Genomic DNA, 17,961 nt, shown 5'->3' with positions numbered 1-17,961 from the left:
GTACGTAGATGGGTGGGGTACGGAAGGATATAGTCCAAATGCAGATTGATGGGAATAGGCAGATTAGGTGATTCGGCACGGGCTAGGTGGTCTGAAGTGTCATTTTCGGCGCTGTACTTTGCTATGACACTGATTTACTTGCGATTTAAAGCTGCAGTATGTACATAATTCTCAAACATGGTGTTGAATCTTCGGAATTCTCTACTTCAGAGTGAAGTACAAGAACCATCAAATCATTTTAATGCCATAAATTATTTCAAGATAAGGAGAACCTGGCTATGAGAAATGGCGAAAGTGGATTTGAGGCCTGGTTCAGGGCAGCTCTGCTTTGTTGAATGACGGTGAAAATTTAAGCGATTAAGCATACTCTCTTGTTTCTACATCCTTATGTTGTAAGGCTTTTATTGTCATAACTTCTGTCACCTACTCGTTGAACCGCTTGACTTGTACACCAGTCGGTCCTGGTGACACAAGGCCTTTGTGTCTCTGAATTACTCCAAGCAGCGCCATCTATCACACTGAATCTCACCATTAATGCTCTCTCCTCACTGATAATGGCTTCAGATAATTTCCTGTCAGCTCAGGGAATCAGCAGAGACGGTACTCATAGGTTTTCTAGGATTACTGTTTCCACCCCATTGTTGAGCTGCTCCATCCCAGTCAAGCAGTCAGTATCATGTTACTAGTGGAACACAGGTTGTCGGCAGACCCTCCATATTTTTACAGATGCATCTGGAAGAAAATTGGCTATTGGAAACTAGGGCGTACCATTATCTCCAAGTCTACATAAATGATCGTATACCTCAGTAACGTCTCCTTAACCACTCCCGACTATATATTAACTGCCCACTCAGGAGAGAGCCAGCAAAATCAATTTTCATGCCGTACACTTCACTGACAATCTCACCTAGTCCTTCAACACTACCTCTTTAGCCAAGAGAACACATTGGCGCCTCCACATGTTGAAGACACTATGACAAGCGAGGATCCCACTGCCCCATTATCACCACATTTACATTGCGCCGTCAACAGTGTGCTGACCAGCTGCAGCATGGTCGCTATCGGAATTGCATGCATCTCATCGCAAGATCTTGCAACGAATAGTGAGGACTGCTGAAAATACATCAAGTTGTTCGTGGAATACATCAGAACCGCAGCATGTGCATTATATCCAACATTGTCACAGGCCCCTTATATCCTTCCCACATTCTGTTTGACTTCCCGCCATCAAGCAGAACATAAAATAGCATAAGAACGACAACTGACAGGTTGTTAGAAGTCTTATCACCCTACTGCCACGCAGCACACGTACATATCCTGTCTGAATGGCTTACCATCACACCCCCAACCGCCTCTCGCCACAAATGCAGACTTTCAGAAACACTGTGATCACACACTGGTCAGATTTATTTTTCAAATCTGTTCTTTCACATATATTATTTACTATTGTTTGTTTTACGCTAATAATATTGGTGACATTATAGTGTCTTACATAAACATGTACCTTGTACTGCATAACAACCTATTAATCTTCAGGCTATGCCCGTCTACAGTTCTCATAGTATTATTTTGTAACTGTATTGCCTCTCGTTACAAAATGTGATATTTGTGACTATTTAGTACGTAATATGTTTGCAGCTTGGTCCCAGAGAAATGATGTTTCATAGAGCTGTATACATGTATATGATTGACTGACAATTATGAACTTGAACTTACCGAGGACGTATGGGTGGAGCTGAGAAACAGGAAAGGTATGACCACATTAATGGGGTTGTATTATAGACCACCCAATAGTCAGCTAGAATTGGAGGAGCAAATCTGCAGAGAGATAGCAGACAACAGCAGGAAACATAAAGTTGTGATAGTAGGGGATTTTACTTTTCCACATATTTATTGGGATTCCCATACTGCTAAAGGTCTAGACGGGTTAGAGTTTGTAAATGTGCTCAGGAAAGTTTTCTAAATCAATATTTAGAGGTATCAACTGGAGTGCATGCAATATTTGATCTCCTATTGGGAAACGAATTAGGACAGGTGACGGAAGTATGTGTAGGGGAACACTTTGGTTCCAGTGATCATAACACCATTAGTATCAACTTGATCATGGATAAGGATAGATCTGGTCCTCGGGTTGAGGTTCTAAACTGGAAAAAGACCAAATTTGAAGAACTGATAAAGGATCTCAAAAGCGTGGATTGGGACCCGTTGTACTCTGGCAAGGGTGTGATTGGTAAGTGAGAGGCCTTCAAAGCAGAAATTTTGAGAGTGCAGAGCTTGTTTTTTCCTGTCAGGATTAAAGGCAAAATGAATAAGAACAAGGAACCTTGGTTCTAAAGGGATATTGGAACACTGATAAAGAAGAAAAGAGAGAGATATATGACATGTATAGGAAACAAGGGAACAAAAAGGGTGTTTGAAGATTATAAAACGTGCAAAAAATACTTAAGAAAGAAATCTGGAGGGCTAAAAGAAGACATGAGGTTGCTTTGGCAGTCAAGGTGAAGGTTAATCCACAGAGCTTCTGCGGGTATATTAAGATCAAAAGAATAGTAAGGGATAAAGCTGGTCCTCTTGAAGATCGGAGTCGTCTGCTATGTATGGAACGAAAATGAATGGGGAAGACCTTAAATGTTTTTTTTGCGTCTGTATTTACTATGGATACACGCATAGGGTCTATGGAAATAAGGCAAACACGTAGTGTGGTCATAGAACCTATACAAATTGAAGAGGAGCTTGCTATCTTGTGGCAAATCAAGGTAGATAAATCTCCAGAGACTGACACGGTATTCCCTCGGATCTTCAAGGAGACTAGTGTTGAAACTGCAGGGACCCTGGCAGATATATTTAAAATGTAATGTTGGTATCTACCAGTGAGGTGCTGGAGGATTGGAGGATAGCTCATGTTGTTCCGTTCTTTAAAAAATGCTCTGAAAGTAATCCGGGAAATTATAGGCCCGTAAATTTGACGTCAGTAGCAGGTAAATTATTGGAAGGAGTACTAAGAGATAGGATCTACAGAATTTGGATAGACAGGGACTTATTAGGGAGAGTGAACATGGCTTTGTGCGTGGTAAGTCATGTTTAACTAATCTATTAGAGTTTTTTGAGGAGGTTAGCAGGAAAGTGGATCAAGGGAAGGCAGTGGATGTAGTCTACATGGACTTCAGCATGGCCTTTGATAAGGTCCAGCATGGAAGGTTAGTCAGGAAGATTCAGTGGTTGGTATACATGGACAGGTTGTAAATTGGAATAGACATTGGCTCAATGGAAGAAGCCAGAGAGTGGTAGTGAAGGATTGCTTCTCTGAGTGGACGCCTGTGATTAGTGGTGTGCCACAGTGATCAGTGCTGGGTCCATTGTTATTTGTCATCTATATCAATGATCTGGATGATAATGTGGTAAATTGGATCAGCAAATTTGCTGATGATACAAAGATTGGAGGTATAGTGGACAGTGAGGAAGGTCTTGAAAGCTTGCAGAGGGACTTGGACCAGCTGGAAAAATGGGCTGAAAATGGCAGATGGAGTTTAATACACACAAGTGTGAGATATTGCACTTTGGAAGGACAAACCAAGGTAGAACATACAAGGTAACTAGTAGGGCACTGAGGAGTGCAGTAGAACAGATGGATCTGGGAAAACAGATATAAAATTCCGTAAAAGTGGCGTTACCGTTAGATAGTATCGGAAAGACATGTTTTGGTACGTTGGCCTTTATAAATCAAAGTATTGAGTATAAGAGAGGGAATGTTATGGTGAGGTTGCATAAGGCATTGGTGAGTCCGAATTTGGAGTATTGTGTGCAGTTTTGGTCACCAAATTACAGGAAGGATATTAATAAGGTTGAAAGAGTGCAGAGAAGGTTTACAAGGATGTTTCCGCGACTTGAGAAACTGAGTTACAGAGAAAGGTTGAATAGGTTAGGACTTTATTCCCTGGAGCGTAGAAGAATGCGAGAGATTTGATAGAAGTATATAAAATTATGATGGGTATAGATAGTATTCCTTATGTCTCACCTTAATTCGGAACGGAACAAGCTAATGTGTTGAGGGCCTCTCACGCTGACTGGCTCAATATCTGACATATGTAGGTGTGCTCTATGCACGTGTCACGTTTACCGTTATTTTCAATCACATTGATGACGATTATCATTATTCGTCAAGTCATTCGAGACTGAAGACACGATGAGCTAGCTGACAAAACCATTCGATCTAACGTGATATCCACATTTAGTTGCAGGTAACCACCAGAACACCCTTGGCGCCTTCGCTAAACTTCAGGACGAGATTTTGCAGCTGAATAAGAGTAAGTTTAATAATTATCAGACAAAATATCATGTTCTCTTTTTTAACTTGGAACCGATATGAATGTTGATAAGGTGCAGAGTGGCGTAGATTGCTAAAATTGCTTCAGCTAACCCTATTTATGTCCCAAACTCCAAAGTCAAACCCAATCCTGCTCATTTGCTTATCTCCTGGAAAAAATTCTTACTCTATGCCTCCAGCAGTTGGTAATTCACATCACGCCAGAAAGACACTGACTTTGAATTAAAATCGTGTGAAAACAATAAATGAAAACAGAAATATTAGACATTGTGACGTGTTAAACATGTCCGGTCGAAATAGCAGAGTAAATGGGTAAGACCGTTAATCAGAAATGTGAAAGAGAGGGGAGAATAAACAGATTTTTTCGAAGTTCCAGAGAAACAGGCAGTGCGATCTTGAGGCCGAAAGTATTGCCCCCATACCCAGGAGATCGGTAAGTTGTGCCATTAATATGTTTGTCAATATCTTAATCTCGCAAAAGAGATTTGACCAGCGACCAATCCGGACATCGGAAGTATTGAGAGAAGGGAATTTCACTCAGGTCTACTATCCTAGTAGTAAAGTCAGCAGTGAGTCTGTGCAGCGAAACGAAGCTTTGAGCAGCGACTAATACGGACATCGAAAGTTTTGAAAGGAGGGAATTTCACTCAGATCCACTGACTGAACATAAATGCCAACAGAGGGTTGCCAAAGCGAAAAAGAGCTTTGACTAGCGAATAATCGGCGGTTAGGATTGATTATCAAGACGAAATTTAAGGAAAGCAGGGGCAAGCGCATTGTCGTACCAGCCGTGATCTGGGTGGATAGAGTCAGAATGGTTTTATTGCAGCTTTAGCTCTTCCAGGCGAAAACAAGTCTGAGTCAGAGAAAGCAATGTAACAGGAACTCAAGATTAAGTTTCATTTCCTTTGCTTCTTTATATGCGCTTAGCTAGTATAGTAGAGATGCCAGACAGGACAGTGGAATGCTCCTCTTGTGCGGTGTAGGGAGGCAGAGAGACCTCCAAAATCCTTTCAGATCACATCTGTGTGAACAGCATCCAACTGCAGCTTCTAACAATCCGCGTTAAGTAATTGGATTGAACTCCGGATCATTCGGGAGACTGAAGAGATAAAAGATAGAGCATGCAGAGTGGCGCTAGGTGCAGAGCAGAGGAATTTGTGTGACCGTGACGAAGGGGAAAGGGTTTAAGGATCCAATGCAGAGTACCCCTGTGGTCATCTCCGTCAACAACATATATCAGTTTTGATACTGTCGGGAATGGGAGGTTGACCTAACAGACGAACGTCACAGTGGTCGGGTATCTGGGACCAAGTCTGGCTCTGTGAGTCAGCATTGAAGGGCAGAGAATAGGCAGGTGATAGATGTTATGCTGATAGGTGATTTGTTAGTTCGGGAAACAGTCATGAGGTTCTGTGGGTGTGAGCGAGATTCAAGGTCATAGTGATAGTCATACTTTATTGATCCCGGGGGAAATTGATTTTCGTTACAGTTCCACAACAAATAATTAAATAGTAATAAAACCATAAATAATTATATAATAATATGTAAATTATGCCAGGAAATAAGACCAGGACCAGCCTATTGGCTCAGGGTGTCTGACTCTTCAAGGGAGGAGTCGTAAAGTTTGATGGCCACAGGCAGGAATGACTTCCTATGAAGCTCTGTGTTGCATCTCGGTGGAATGAGTCTCTGGCTGAATGTACTCCTGTGCCCAACCAATGCTTTATGTAGTGGATGGAAGACATTGTCCAAGATGGCATGCAACTTGGACAGCATCCTCTTTTCAGACACCACCGTCAGGAAGTCCAGTTCCATCCCCACAACATCACTGGCCTTACGAATGAGTTTGTTGATTCTGTTGATGTCTGCTACACTCAGCCTGCTGCCCCAGCACACAACAGGAAACATGATCACACTGGCCACCACAGACTCGTAGAACATCTTCAGCATTGTCCGACAGATGTAAAAGGACCTCAGTCTCCTTAGGAAATAGAGACGGCTCTGACCCTTCTTGTAGACAACCTCAGTGTTTTTTGACCAGTCCAGTTTATTGCAAATTCGTATCCCCAGGTATTTGTAATCCTCCATCATGACCACACTGACCCCCTGGATGGAAACAGGGGTCACCGGTGCCTTAGCTCTCCACAGGTCTACCACCAGCTCCTTGTCTTTTTCACATTAAGCTGCAGATAATTCTGCTCACACCGTGTGACAAAGTTTCCTACCGTAGCCCTCTACCCAGCCTCATCTCTCTTGCTGATGTATCCAACTTTGGCAGAGTCTTCAGAAAACTTCTGAAGATGACAACACTCTGTACAGTAGTCCAAGTCCGATGTGTAAATGGTGAAGAGAAAGAGAGACAAGACAGTCCCCTGTGGAGCCCCAGTGCTGCTGATCACTCTGTCGGACACACCGTGTTGCAAGCACACGTACTGTGGTCTGCCAGTCAGGTAATCAAGAATCCATGACACCAGGAAAGCATCCACCTGCATCGCTGTCAGCTTCTCTCCCAGCAGGGCAGGGCGGATGGTGTTGAACGCACTGGAGAAGTCAAAAAACATGACCCTCACAGTGCTCGCTGGCTTGTCCAGGTGGTCATAGACACGGTTCAGCAGGTAGACGATGGCATCCTCAACTCCTAGTCGGGGCTGGTAGGCGAACTGGAGGGGATTTAAGTGTGGCCTGACCATAGGCCAGAGCAACTCCAGAACAAGTCCCGCCAGGGTCTCCATGATGTGGGAGGTCAATGCCACCGGTCTGTAGTCATTGAGGACGCTGCAGCGCGGCGTCTTCGGCACAGGTACGAAGCAGAACGTCTTCCACAGCATAGGAACCTTCCAGAGCCTCAGACTCAGGTTGAATACATGGCGAAGTACTCCACATAGCTGAGTTCCACAGGCTTTGAGCACCCTGGTACTGACACCATCCGGTCCTGCAGCCTTGCTTGGGTTGAGACGTTTCAGCTGTCTTCTCACCTGTTCAGCTGGGATGCCCACCGTGGTGGTTTCGTATGGGGAAAGGGTATAGTCATGAGAGCAGGGTGGGGGATTGTGAGTATTCGCTGATGGTATTTTGTCTACAGGTGAAAATGTCCAGGCTATCTCCCATCGAGTCCTCAGGATTCTTAAGTGGAAAGATGAACAGCCAGAAATCGTGGTCCGTGTTGACACAAATGCCATGGGTAAAACGAGTAACGACTCTACTCGGTTTTTACGCAATTAGGTGCTAAATTAAAGGATAGGACCTTCAGGGGGCTGACACCTCTGGATTGCTGTTCGTGCCTCGTAGTAGGAAGTAGGAAGATTATACAGTTTAATATGTGACTGAGGGGTTGGTGTAGGAGGGACGGTGTAAGAGTTTTAGATCATTGTGCTCTCCTCCAGGGTACGCGGGACCTTTACAGACAGGACAGTTTGCACTTGAACTGCAGTGGAACTAATATCTTAGCGGGAAACTTTGTTAATGCTGCATGATAGGATTAAACCAGAGATGCAGGGGCATGTGAACCAGAGTGCCAGAACAGTTTGTGGAGAGGAAATGTAAGCAAATGTTGGTAAGATCTCAAACAAAGTTAGCAAACAAAATGTTGGACATGGTGCAATGAGTGATCTGAGATGCACATTATCTCATTGCAAGAAGTACCACAGGAAGGACAGATGATAGTCCGAAGATGAGGTCGCTTGTTTACAAACGGAGGCTATGTGTAGTGAGGGGAGGCTGTTGATAGGGTAAAATTCCAGTAAACAGGATGAGCTGAAATGATAAAGGCGGACAAGATTAAAAAGTGTGAAAATGGGACAGAAGCTGTTGTATTTGAATGTGCACAGTATACAGAGTGAGGTTGATGAACCCGCAGCACAGTTAGAGATTGGCAGGTATGGTGTTCTAGGCATGACTGAATCATGGGTGTAATGAGATTATAGCTGAGAGCTTCATGTCCACGGATACAAATTGTATCCCAAGGACAGGCAGGAAGGCGTGCTCTGTTGGTTAATAAATGAAATCAAAACATTACAAAGACGTGACACGTGGCTGGGCGGTGTTGAATCACTGTGGGCAGAGCTAAGGAACTGTACGGGTAAAAACACCCTTATGGGAAATGCATTCAGACGTCACAACAGTAGCAAAAATGTCGTCTACAAATTACACCAAGAAATAGACAATGCACGCCAAAAGAGCAATGTTGCAAAAGTCTAGGGGTTTTCAAAATGCAGGTAAATTGGGAAAATCAGTTTCGTGCTTGATTCCAGGAGAGGGATTTCTTGTGAGCTTCCGAGATGAGTTTTAAAGTGGCTCATGGTTAACACCACTAGGGAATCAGTTATACTCGATTGGGTGTTATGCAAAACCAGGAAATGATTAGAGAGGTTAACTTGAAAGAACCCTTAGAGGAAAGCAATCATGATACGATCGAATTTACACTTGAATTTGAGAAGAAGCTAAAGTCGGATGTATCAATGGAGTAAAGATGGAGGTATGTGTTGGGGAACACTTCGGGTCCAGTGATCGCAATGCCATTAGTTTCAATATAATTATGAAGAAGGATAGGACTGCACCTAGGTTTGAGATTTTTGATTGGAGAAAGGCTAACTTTCAGGAGATACGAAAGGATTTAGAAGGAGTTAATTGTGACAATTTGTTTTATGGGAAGGATGTAATAGAGAAATAGAGGTTATTTAAAGGTGAAATTTTGAGGGTACAGAATCTTTATGTTCCTGTTAGATTGAAAGGATATTTTAAAAGTTTGAGAGAACCATAGTTTTCTAGGCATATTGGAAACTTGGTTCGAAAAAAAAGAGAGAGATCTACAATAAATATAGGGAGCATGCATTAAATGAGGTGCTCGAGGAATATAAAGAATGTAAAATGAATCTTAAGAAAGAGATTCGAAAAGCAAAAAGACGATATGAGGTTGCTTTGGCAAGTAAGGTGAAAATAAATCCAAAGCGTTTCTACAGTCATTGTCATGGTCCCTTCTGGCAATCCCCCACTATGCCATTTACCTCAGGAATTGGGCCTCAATCACCTCATTTAAATTCCAATCATTCCCAGGTTCCACTAACTGCACACAACTGCTTCCCATCAGAAACTGCGGGATAAACACCCTGTGACCTCAACAATGAGTTGCCAGTTCGTTGGTCGACTCTTGCATAAGTAGCCTCGTTCCATGTTTCTTAGACTATTAGTTCTAAGTTTAGCATCGTTCCTGAATTCTCTACAAAAAAACATGACTTTGGCTAAAGACTCCCTCTGGACAGCAATTCCACGCTTGCTATCACCACAGCGCCTCCCGACTCGGCCTCCGCGCTTCTGTTCAGCACTTGGGTTCGTACCACCACCACCACGTCCTTGCAACAGAATGAACTGACCACGATGAACCCATCGGACAGGGATCCCGTACAACAAGCCCTGGCCAGCCAGGGCTATCTATTGGGCGTTCACGACCAACTACGTCGGGAGATCACGGAAAAACTTTGGATGCTATCCACGAATGTGCAGATGGTCAGTGAACAAGCGGACCGATTCTCCGCTTCTGTTCCTCCGTCCTCTTCAAGAACACCGACTACCCAAACCGCACCGCCCGGGATGGCTTCGCCCCTGGAATCAGCAACACCAGCCCCTCGAGAGCCGTATGTACCCAAGCCTGAACCATAGGCCGGGGACGTAGGTAGGTGCCGGGCCTTTCTGTTACAATGCTCCCTAGTCTCTGAGCTGCAGCCACGTACCTACACTTCCGATGAATCAAGGATTGCATACATCATGGGGCTGCTACGAGAGGATGCCTTGGCTTGGGCAAGCGCCGTATGGGATAACCAACCAGTGATTTGTTTCTCCTACTCGGCGTTTTGGCGCTGAAATGAGGAAGGTATTCGAACAATCCAGTCGCGGTAAGGACGCCGCGAAACGGTTGTTTACTCTTCGTCAAGCTTCGCTAAGTGTGGCCAAGTATTCCTTTGAGGTCTGGACCTTAGCCGCAGACTGCGGGTGGAATGACGAGGCCCTACGGGAGGGGTTTCGACAGGGCCTCTCCGACAAGATAAAGGATGGGTTGGCCGCGAGGGACGACACAGACGGTCTGGACACGTTGATATTGCTGGCCATTCAATTAGGTTATCGACTTCAGGAGCCTCAGATAGAAAGAGAACCAGTCGCCCCGCTCCTAGGGAAAGCTCACAGTCCACCTTACAGTCTCCGCCAGCTTGCCCCCTCCCTCCACCCCAGTCGCTCACAGTGTGGCTTCTGCCCCGGCCGAACGAATTCGGAGGTGGAGAGCTGAGGATTGCTACTATCGTGGCCAGCCAGGCCATTTCCGGGATATCTGCCCTCAGCGACCCAAAAGGAAGGCCTCGCCAGTGAGAAAGGGCGTTCGAGTGAGCCGAATGATACTCCCTTCAGCACCCCTGACTCGGTTGCAGATCCCAGCAATTGCTAACAACAGTCCCTGTCCCTATCCGCTTTGGTGGATTCCGGTGCTAAGGGCAATCTGCTGGACGAAAAGATAGACACCCAGGCCGGAAAACCTCTCGAGCCACTGTATGCTGCGCCAGACCTTTCTCCTGTCAGGCAACCATCGGGAGGAGGTAAGATTCAGTCTCATCCATTCACCTCAAGCCCCGGTAGTTCTAGGGTATCCATGGCTGACCCAACACAATCCCCATATAGATTGGTCTACCGGGAGGATAGCCTAATGGAGCCCGTCTTGCAATGCCAACTGTCTGCGGTGAGCACCATCTCCCAGAGAAACTACCGCGACCCCGCCTGTTTTGGAACCCCTCGACTTGTCCCGCGTCTCCACAGCGTAGCATGACTTGGGACAGGTGTTCAGGCCCTGTCCCTGCTTCCGCACCGCCCATATGACTGTGCCATCGATCTTCTCTCCGGGGCCCCGCTACCCACCAGTCGTCTTTTTAACCTATCCCGACCGGAGAGAGAGGAAATGCAAAAATACATTAGCGAGTCCCTCGCGGCGGGCATTATCAGGCCTTCATCCTCCCCGGTAGGCGCCGGTTTCTTCTTTGTAGAAAGGAAGGACGGGTCGCGTCGCCCTTGTATCGACTACCGAAGCTTAAGTAATATAACAGTTAGGAACAAGTACCCTCTACCCCTCATTAGTTCGGAATTTGAACCACTGCATGGAGCCACCATCTTCTCAAAGCAGGACCTTCGCAACGCCTCCATTTAGTCAGGATGAGGGATGGGGACGAATGGAAGACGGACTTCAATACATCTCTGGGCCACTTTGAATATTTGGTCATGCCATTTGGCCTCAGCAATGCTCCCGCTGTTTTCCAAACCCTGGTCAATGACATACTGAGGGACTTCATCAATCGGTTCGTATTTGTTTACCTTGCCTATATCCTGATAATTTTCTAGCAGACCCCAAGAACACGTACACGATGTCCGTCAAGTCCTCCAGCGACAATGGGAAAACCAGTTATTTGCAAAGGCGGAGAAATGCGAGTTCCACATTCCTCTGGTCAGCTTCCTTGACTATATCATTGAAAGCGGGCAGGTAAAAGCAGACCCAGAGAAGATCCGGGCAGTGGAGGAATGGCATAGACCCACGACAGGCAAACAACTTCAACGATTCCTGGAGTTTGCTAACTTCTATGGTAGATTCATCAGAGACTACAGTCAAGTGGTGGCCCCCCCTTACCCAGCTTACCTCGCCTACCACACCGTTTTGCTGGGACTCCGAAGCGGATTCGTTGTTCACCGACCCGAAGAGGCGTTTCACCACCGCTCCCATTCTGGTCCATCCGAACCCACCACGTCAATTCATCGTTGAGGTGGACACCTCTGACGCAGGGATAGGAGCAGTACTGTTCCAACGATCAAGCTCGGATGAAAAACTTCACCCCTGCGCCTTCTTCTCTCGCCGACTGTTCCCCGCCGAGCGCAAATACGACGTGGGGAATCGGGAACTACTGGCGGTCAAACTAGCGCTGGAAGAATGGAGTCACTGGTTGGAGGGGACAAAACACCCGTTTGTGGCATGGACTGATCATAAGAACCTGGGGTATGTTCAGACCGCCAAGCGATTGAACTCCCGCGAGGCCCGTTAGGCACTTTTTTTTTTTTTTTTTTTTTTTTTTTTTTTTGGACGGTTCAATTCACTCTCACGTACCGTCCAGGATCCAAGAACGGGTAGCCGATCGCGCTATCCGGCAAGCATGATTCCAAGGATGACACCTCCGTTCACTAGACTATCCTCCCACCAGTCTGCGTGGTTGTCACCCTCACTTGGGAGATCGTGGCCGAAGTAAAGGAAGCCCAGCGGGACGACCCCGACCCTGGCAATGGACCCAGCGATCGCCTGTACGTGCCCGTCTCCGTCAGGTCCCTGGTTCTCCAATGGGGGCAGACATCCCGGTTCGCCTGCCACCCTGGGAGTGACCGAACCTTAGCCGTCCATGGAGGGGGACACTCGTTCTTATGTCTCAGCTTGTTCCATCTGCACCCGGGGAAAGGTGTCTCATAGACCACCTGCGGGACTACTTCGTCCTCTACCTATCCCCGGTCTCCCCTGCTCACACATCTCCTTAGATTTCGTCACCGGTCTACCCACTTCCCGTGGAAACACCACTGTCCTCACCGTGGTAGACCGATTCTCCCATCGCGGTGCAGTTTGTGGCCCTCCTCAAACTCTGTTCCTCTCAAGAAACTGCAGATCTTCTCGTCCACCACGTCTTCCGCCTCCACGGAATCTCCGCGGACATTGTCTCCGATCGAGGTCCCCTGTACGTATCGCAGGTAGGAAGGCCTTCTGTCAAGCCTTGGGCGCATCGGTCAGCTTGTCATCCGGCTTCCATCCCCAGACGAACGGGCAACGGAACGGGTCAAGCAAGACCTGGAGGTGACGGTACCTTGTGTAACGGCAAACGACCCGTCGACCTGGAGCGACCACCTTCCGACGGTTGAGTACGCCCACAACTCTCTGGTGAGCTCTACCATTGGACGGTCTCCGTTCGAGTGCTGCCTTGGGTATCAAGCCCCGCTGTTCTCCGCGCAAGAGGAGGAGATTGCGGTAGCGTCGGTTCAGAACCATATTGATTGGTGCCGTAAGATTTGGGAGCAGACACGCACGGCCCTACTCAGATCAATAAATCGAAATAAGAAGACAGCTGATCGACACCGCACTCCGGCGCCGGAGTACCAACCTGGGCAGATGGTGTGACTTGTCTCCAAGGACATCCGGCTCAAGAACGAACATAGGAAACTCGCCCCTCGCTTCCTGGCACGATTCAAGATTGAAAGGGTTATCAATCCCACAGCGGACGCCTAAAGCTGCCAAGATCCACGCGCATCCACCCAACTTTTCATGTGTCTCAAGTTAAAGCCAGTTTCTGTCAGCCCCTTGTGTCCCCCAGATGAGACTCTCCCACCTTCCCGTATCATCGAAAACCATCCAGCATACACCATTCGATGACTACTAGATGTGCGCCGTCGAGGCAGGGGTCTCCAATACCTGGTGGACTCGGAAGAGTATGCTCCAAAAGGGCGTTTCTGGGTCCCCCGCTCCTTCATCCTAGACCCTTCCCTCATCCAGGACTTTCATCGGGACCATCCAGACAGGCCTGGAGGATCGCCTGGAGGCTCCCCTTCAGGGGGTGTACTGTCATAGACCCTTCTGGCAATCCCTCACCATGCCACTTACCTCAGGAATTGGGCCCCAATCACCTCATTTAAATTCCAATCATTCCCAGTTTCCACTAACTGCACACACCTGCTTCCCATCAGAAACTGCAGGATAAACACTCTGTGACCACAACAAGGAGTTGCCAGTTCGTTGGTCGACTCTAGTATGAGTAGTCTCGTTATATGGTTCTTAGGACTATCAGTTCTAAGTTTAGCATCGTTCCTGAGTTCTCTACTAAAACCAAGTCTTTGGCTAAAAACTCACTGGACACCAATTCCACGCTCGGTACGACCATAACGCCTCCCGACTCGGCCTCCGCGCATATGTTCAGCACATGGGTTTGTATCACCGCCACGTCCTTGCAACAGTTATATTAATAGAAAAAGGACAGTGAGGGATAAAATTCATCCCTCAGAGAATCAGAGTGGACAGCTATATGCGGAGCCAAAAGAGATGGGGGAGATTTTGAACAATTCCTTTTCTTCGGTATTCAGTAAGGAGAAGGATTTCGACTTGTGTAAGGTAAGAGAAACAAGTAAGTTAGTTATGGAAATTATGATGATTAAAGAAGTATTGGCGCTTGTAAGGAATATAAAAGTGAATAAGTCTCCGGGTCCTGACAGAATATTCCCTGGACCTTGAGGGAAGTTAGTGTAGAAATAGCAGGGGCTCTGACGGAAATATTTCAAATGTCATTAGAAACGGAATTGATGCCAGCGGATTGGCGTATTGTTCATGTGGTTCCATTGTTTAAAAAGGATTAATAGACAATAGGCAATATTCAATAGATAACAGGTGCAGGACTAGGCTATTCGGACCTTCGATCCAGCACCGCCATTCACTGTGATCATGGCTGATCATCCACAATCAGTATCCAGTTCCTGCCTGATCCCCATAAACTTTGATTCCGGTATCTTTAAGAACTCTATCCAGCTGTTTTTTTGAAAGCATCCGGAGACTTGGCCTCCACTGCCTTCTGGGGCAGAGCATTCCACATATCCACCACTGTCTGGGTGAAAAAGTGTTTCATCAACTCCGTTCTAAATGGCCTACCCCTAAAACTTAAACTGTGGCCCCTGGTTCTGGATTCACCCATCAGCGGGAACATGCGTCCTGCCTCCAGCCTGTCCAGTCCCTTAATAATCTTATGTTTCAATCAGATCCACTCGCATCCTCCTAAATTCCAGTGTATTAAATCCCAGTCGCTCCAATCGTTCAACATATGATAGTCCCGCCATCCCGGGAATTAACCTTGTGAACCTACGCTGCACTCCCTCAATGGCAAGAATGTCTTTCCTCAAATTTGCAGAACAAATCTGCACAAAATACTCCAGGTATGGTCTCACCATGGCCCTGTACAGCTGCAAAGGACATCTTTGCTCCTATACTCAATTCCTCTTGTTATGAAGCTTTCATCATTAGCTTTCTGCACTGCCTGCTCTACCTGCGTGCTTGCTTTCAGTGACTGATATACAAGATCACCTGGATCTCGTTGTCTTTCCCCTTTTCCTAACTTGACTCCATTTAGATAATCATCTGTGTTCCTGTTCTTACCACCAAAGTGGATACCCTCACATTTATCCACATTAAACTGAATCTGCCATGCATCTGCCACTCACCCAACCTGTCCAAGTCCCCTGCATTCTCATAACATCAGCCTCACATTTCACACTGCCACCCAGCTTTGTGTAATCTGCAAATTTGCTAATGTTACTTTTAATCCCTTCATCTAAATCATTAATGTATATTGTAAACAGCTGCGGTCCCAGCACTAAACACTGTAGCACCCCACTGGTTACCGCCTGCCATTCCAAAAGGGACCCATTAATCGACACTCTTTGTTTCCTGTCAGCAAGCCAATTTTCAATCCATGTCAGTACTCTGCTAGGGTTCCAAGAGTAAACCTAGCAATTACCGGCCTGTAAGTTTGACGTTAGTGTTGGCTAAATTAATGGAAAGTATTCTTAGAGATGGTATATATAATTATCTGGATAGATAGGGTTTATTAGGAACAGTCAACATGGATTTGCACTTCGAATGTCATGTTTGAGAAATCTTATTTAAATTTTTGGAAGACGTTAATGGGATAATTGACGAGGGTAAAGCAGTGGATGTTGTCTATATGGACTTCAGTAAGGCCACTGACAAGGTCCCACACGGAAGGTTGGTTAGGAAGGTTCAGTCGTTAGGTGTTAATATTGAAGTAGTAAAATTGATTCAGCAGTGGCTGGATGGGAGATGCCAGAGAGTAGTGGTGGATAACTGTTTGTCAGATTGGAGGCTGGTGACTAGTGGTGTGCCTCAGCTATCTGCACTGGGTCCAATGTTATTTGTCATATACGTTAATGATCTGGATGAAGGGGTGGTAAAGTTGATGACTAAGTATGCATATGATACTAAGATAGGTGGAGTTCTGAGAATGAAGTAGGTTTTCAAAGCTTGCAGAGAGATTTAGGCCAGTTAGAAAAGTGGGCTGAAAGAGATAAGATGGAATTTAATGCTGATAAGTGTGAGGTGCTACATTTTGGTAGGACTAATCAAAATATGACACACAAGGTAAATGGTAAGGCATTGAAGAATGCGGTGGAACAGAGGGATCTATGAATAATGGTGCATAGTTCCCTGAAGGTGGAATCTCATGTGGATAGGGTGGTGAAGAAAGCTTTTGGTATCCTTGCCTTTATAAATCAGAGCATTGAGTATAGGAGTTGGGATGTAATGCTGAAATTGTACAAGGCATTAGTGAGACCAAATTTGTAGTATGGTGTACAGTTTTGTTCACTGAATTATAGGAAATATATCAACAAAATTGAGAGAGTACAGGGAAGTTTTACTGGAATCTTACCTGGGTTTCATCTCCTAAATTACAGAGAAAGGTTGAACAAGTTGTGTCTTTATTCTTGGGAGCGTAGAAGGCTGAGGGAGGACTCGATAGAGGTATTTAAAATTAAGAGGGGGATAGATAGAGGTGACGTGTATAGGCTTTTTCCATTGCGAGTAGGGTAGATTCAAACAAGAGGTCATGAGTTGAGAGTTAATGGGCAAACGTTTAGGGTAACACGAGGGAACTTCTTTACTCAGAGCGGTAGCATTGTGGAACGAGCTTCCAGTAGAAGTGGTAGAAGCAGGTTTGGTTTTGTCATTTAAAAAATTGGATAGATATATGGACAGGAAAGGAATGGAGGGTAATGGACTGAATCCAAGTCGATGGGACTAGGTGAGCGTAAGCGTACGGCACGGACTAGAACTGCCGAGATGTCCTGTTTCCTTGTTGTAATTGTTATGTTTATATGGTTATATGAAATTAATAGAAGTGGAGGGGCGGTTAGTTTTGAGGAAGTTGAAAGGCTACAAAAGGAGATAAACAGATTAGGAGAATGGACAATGAAATGCAGATGGAATACAGTCCCGAGAACATTATAGTCATGCTCTTTAGTCGAAGAAATTAACGTTTTGACTGTTTTCTAAATGGAAAGAATATGCAAAAAAAAATGGAGGGGTTACGGGACTTGACAGTCGGTTGTACAGGGCTCCCTGAAAGTTAATTTGCAGTTTAAGTCTGTGGTTAGGAAGGCAAATGCAATGTTAGCATTCATTTCAAGAGGATTACAATATAAAACATAGATGTAGTGTTGAGATTTTATAAAACACCGCTGGGACCTGAAGTCCAGTTTGTAAGCATTTGTAGGTCCTTTATCTTCGAATGGATGTGCTGAAATTGGAGACGGTTCAAAGAACGTTGACGAAAATATGTCAGGTTTGAATGATTTGTTATATGTAGAACACCCAATGTACAACGGGAAAATAAGTAAATCTTGCAAACATTCTGCAAATATTTTCCCCCTGGCGCTAACGGAACGAAGTGTCATATAGTTGTATACATCTGCTTGGCTAAAAGGCAATAAATTTGACTTGAACTGGAAGAATGCCTCCGCCTGGCATTTCTCAATTTTTCAATTCAGAATATAATATCGTAATGGACCTGACTGTCTCA

The 17,961-nt window shown here is 45.6% G+C and overlaps 1 protein-coding gene across 1 annotated transcript in view; it reads left to right on the top strand.

Annotated features, from left to right (window-relative positions):
- The window catches only part of LOC140191067 (C-type lectin domain family 17, member A-like), a 67,563-nt gene that overhangs the window by 19,100 nt on the left and 30,502 nt on the right, over nucleotides 1-17,961 (top strand). Inside the window, exons 3-4 of the mRNA XM_072248143.1 lie at nucleotides 4,233-4,304; nucleotides 7,410-7,508. Of these exons, the coding sequence (XP_072104244.1) occupies nucleotides 4,233-4,304; nucleotides 7,410-7,508 (171 nt within the window). The remainder of the gene's footprint in view (nucleotides 1-4,232; nucleotides 4,305-7,409; nucleotides 7,509-17,961) is intronic.

Source organism: Mobula birostris, chromosome 32 (genome assembly GCF_030028105.1).
Source record: "Mobula birostris isolate sMobBir1 chromosome 32, sMobBir1.hap1, whole genome shotgun sequence".
Classification (NCBI taxonomy): domain Eukaryota; kingdom Metazoa; phylum Chordata; class Chondrichthyes; order Myliobatiformes; family Myliobatidae; genus Mobula; species Mobula birostris.
Note: the sequence above shows the minus strand (reverse complement) of the source record. Positions and strands in the feature narration are given on the sequence as shown.